This window comes from Morone saxatilis, unplaced genomic scaffold (assembly GCF_004916995.1).
Source record: "Morone saxatilis isolate NCDOM2014 unplaced genomic scaffold, NCSU_SB_2.0 Contig17, whole genome shotgun sequence".
NCBI lineage: Eukaryota > Metazoa > Chordata > Actinopteri > Moronidae > Morone > Morone saxatilis.
The window spans coordinates 24464241-24466347 of record NW_023339729.1 but is presented as its reverse complement, the minus strand read 5'-3'; the positions used below and the strand labels follow the sequence as shown (position 1 = coordinate 24466347).

Sequence of the window (2107 nt, the reverse complement as noted above, 5' to 3'; positions counted from 1 at the left end):
CGAGAGAAAACGAGTGTGTGTGTGTGTGTGTGTGTGTGGCAAGCCACAGAGGAAGGTGCTTGAATGTATTACAGTTAGTTTTATAGCTTTCTGATCCTAACCTCACGCTCTTCCTCTGTGGTCGGCTATCACTCCCACAATACATCCTGCAGATTCTACCGTTAAATCCACTCTAGCATTGACTTAGATGCTTGAAACAGATAATTATTAATAAAATAAATAATTTAAATTAATTAAATAAAAGCCAAAATTGTAACTTAGTTTTTGTAAGTATTTATGAATGTAATTTTACCCTATAGGATAACTAAAAGGAAGTAAATTTAGTGTTAATGATCTGCACTGATAGAAACCAGTTGAAGGGAAAGATACATTACAACGATGGTGTGATGTTGTGTACATAAAACCGACTTTATTATTTCTGATTGATGTGTTTCACATTAAAATACAGTCACAGAACAAACACAACAATACACAAACACACACTGTAATAAAAAATACAATAAAGGTGTTAATACGCCGCAGCAGCAACAAAAGAGAAAAGACATTTAAAAAGAAAAAATAGAAACATGTTCAGCTGTTTAATGGTTCTCAAGTCAGTACGACTCATACAGCGTCTGCAAATGGGAGACTCGTCGGTACCGTAGAACCCGTTTACATTCATACATCTTGAGGTCAGAGGTCATACTGGAGGATGTTTGTGGTGAATGTTGGAACTGGCGTTATACAGAAAAGATGTTTTTTGTTGTTTAGTCAAACCCTCGTTGATATAAAAGGACAAAAGTTAGTTCAGTGAACCAAAAACTAGAGCTGCACCATCCGGTAAAAACATCACACTGACATTATTTTCCTTTCAGATCCGTCAGAAACCGTCTCCAGATGTTGCTCCGTCCTCCCTCTGAGCCTCTTCATACAAATCTCTGAGAGAAAACAAAAAGAAGTTTGTTAAAAGACGAGTCTGTTTCTTAAAGCTAGCTAATGTGCTGATGTGTCAGTCCTGGTTTTACTGTGTGACTTTGAAACACAGACATCAGACATCCAGCACTGATCACATCCATTCACAGTGAAGAACACAGACATTTAAACACTAAACTAACATGTTCACAACAACACACAATAAACACGTAACACGGGCAGTAACACAGTATTCAGTATTTGAATATCACTGCAATAAACAAAGCACAACAGAACATCTGGCAGCGTGTTGTAGACCAGCAGTGAGCTCTCAGAAGAGGTCCAATCAGCTGGTTTTCCTCATTACGGGCTCAAGTTCTGCATTAGTGAGCTTCATTCTTATAACTAACATACAGGTGCAGAGGTTTAAGATGCAACACATAATTAAACAAGTCTTTAAAGTTTACTGACCAAGTCAATTTGATTGGTCTTGACGTGATACATGTCACGGGGCTGCTTTATTTTTAAAATGTAGTTACAACAAGGCGTTTTAGTGTATATATTGATTTTTCGGTGCCACGGACTCGCTGCTCGGGCCCTAAATATACTATTACTGATATAACTACACTACTTTTATCACTTTTTAGGAGCTCTATCTGTTAAACTATGTTACTGGGTTTTGTATAAGTGAGTTCACAGTCTCCATATGGTGAACATACTGTTACTTTCAGACAGGCTGTCCACTAATAGCAGCTTAATTATGTTTAGTGGCACTTCAAGAAACAATAGTGAAAACACACTTACGGATCAGAACCAGAACAACGAGAACGTAGAGAGTAACAACAGCAGCAGTAACGTTATGAGGACGAGCCGCATTCCTGTTCCCAACATCTGAAAGAATATCAGAGAAGAAGTTCAAATGAAGACGTTGAATAAAATAAAAGCAGCTTTAAAATGTCTGTTACTACAAACAGCAAGAAAGTAGAAAGCTCTGTATAACATTGAGAGCAGTGAGCTTCAGCCTGTGGACAATAACAGTTTGAGGCCCAAAGAGGTCAAAATATCTGACAAATGTTAAGAGAATTAAATGTGTTCATTATGTAAAAATGCTCAGATTGAATGTTCAGATCAATGCAGCACATTTTCACACAGTCAGAAGATCTCAGAGAGAATAAAGAGAATGTATTTACTGGGATTGTTTGGCTCGTCTTCCTCT

General features: G+C 37.4%; 1 protein-coding gene across 1 annotated transcript; it reads right to left on the bottom strand.

The window, feature by feature from the left end:
* Window positions 1-453: 453 nt before the first annotated feature.
* Window positions 454-2107, bottom strand: LOC118327443 (butyrophilin subfamily 2 member A2-like; the record flags this gene model as incomplete). Its single annotated transcript, XM_035660809.1, is given in 3 exon segments — window positions 454-917; window positions 1696-1782; window positions 2082-2107. Coding segments are annotated over 3 exon segments (202 nt in total), but the record flags the coding sequence as incomplete, so codon positions are not given.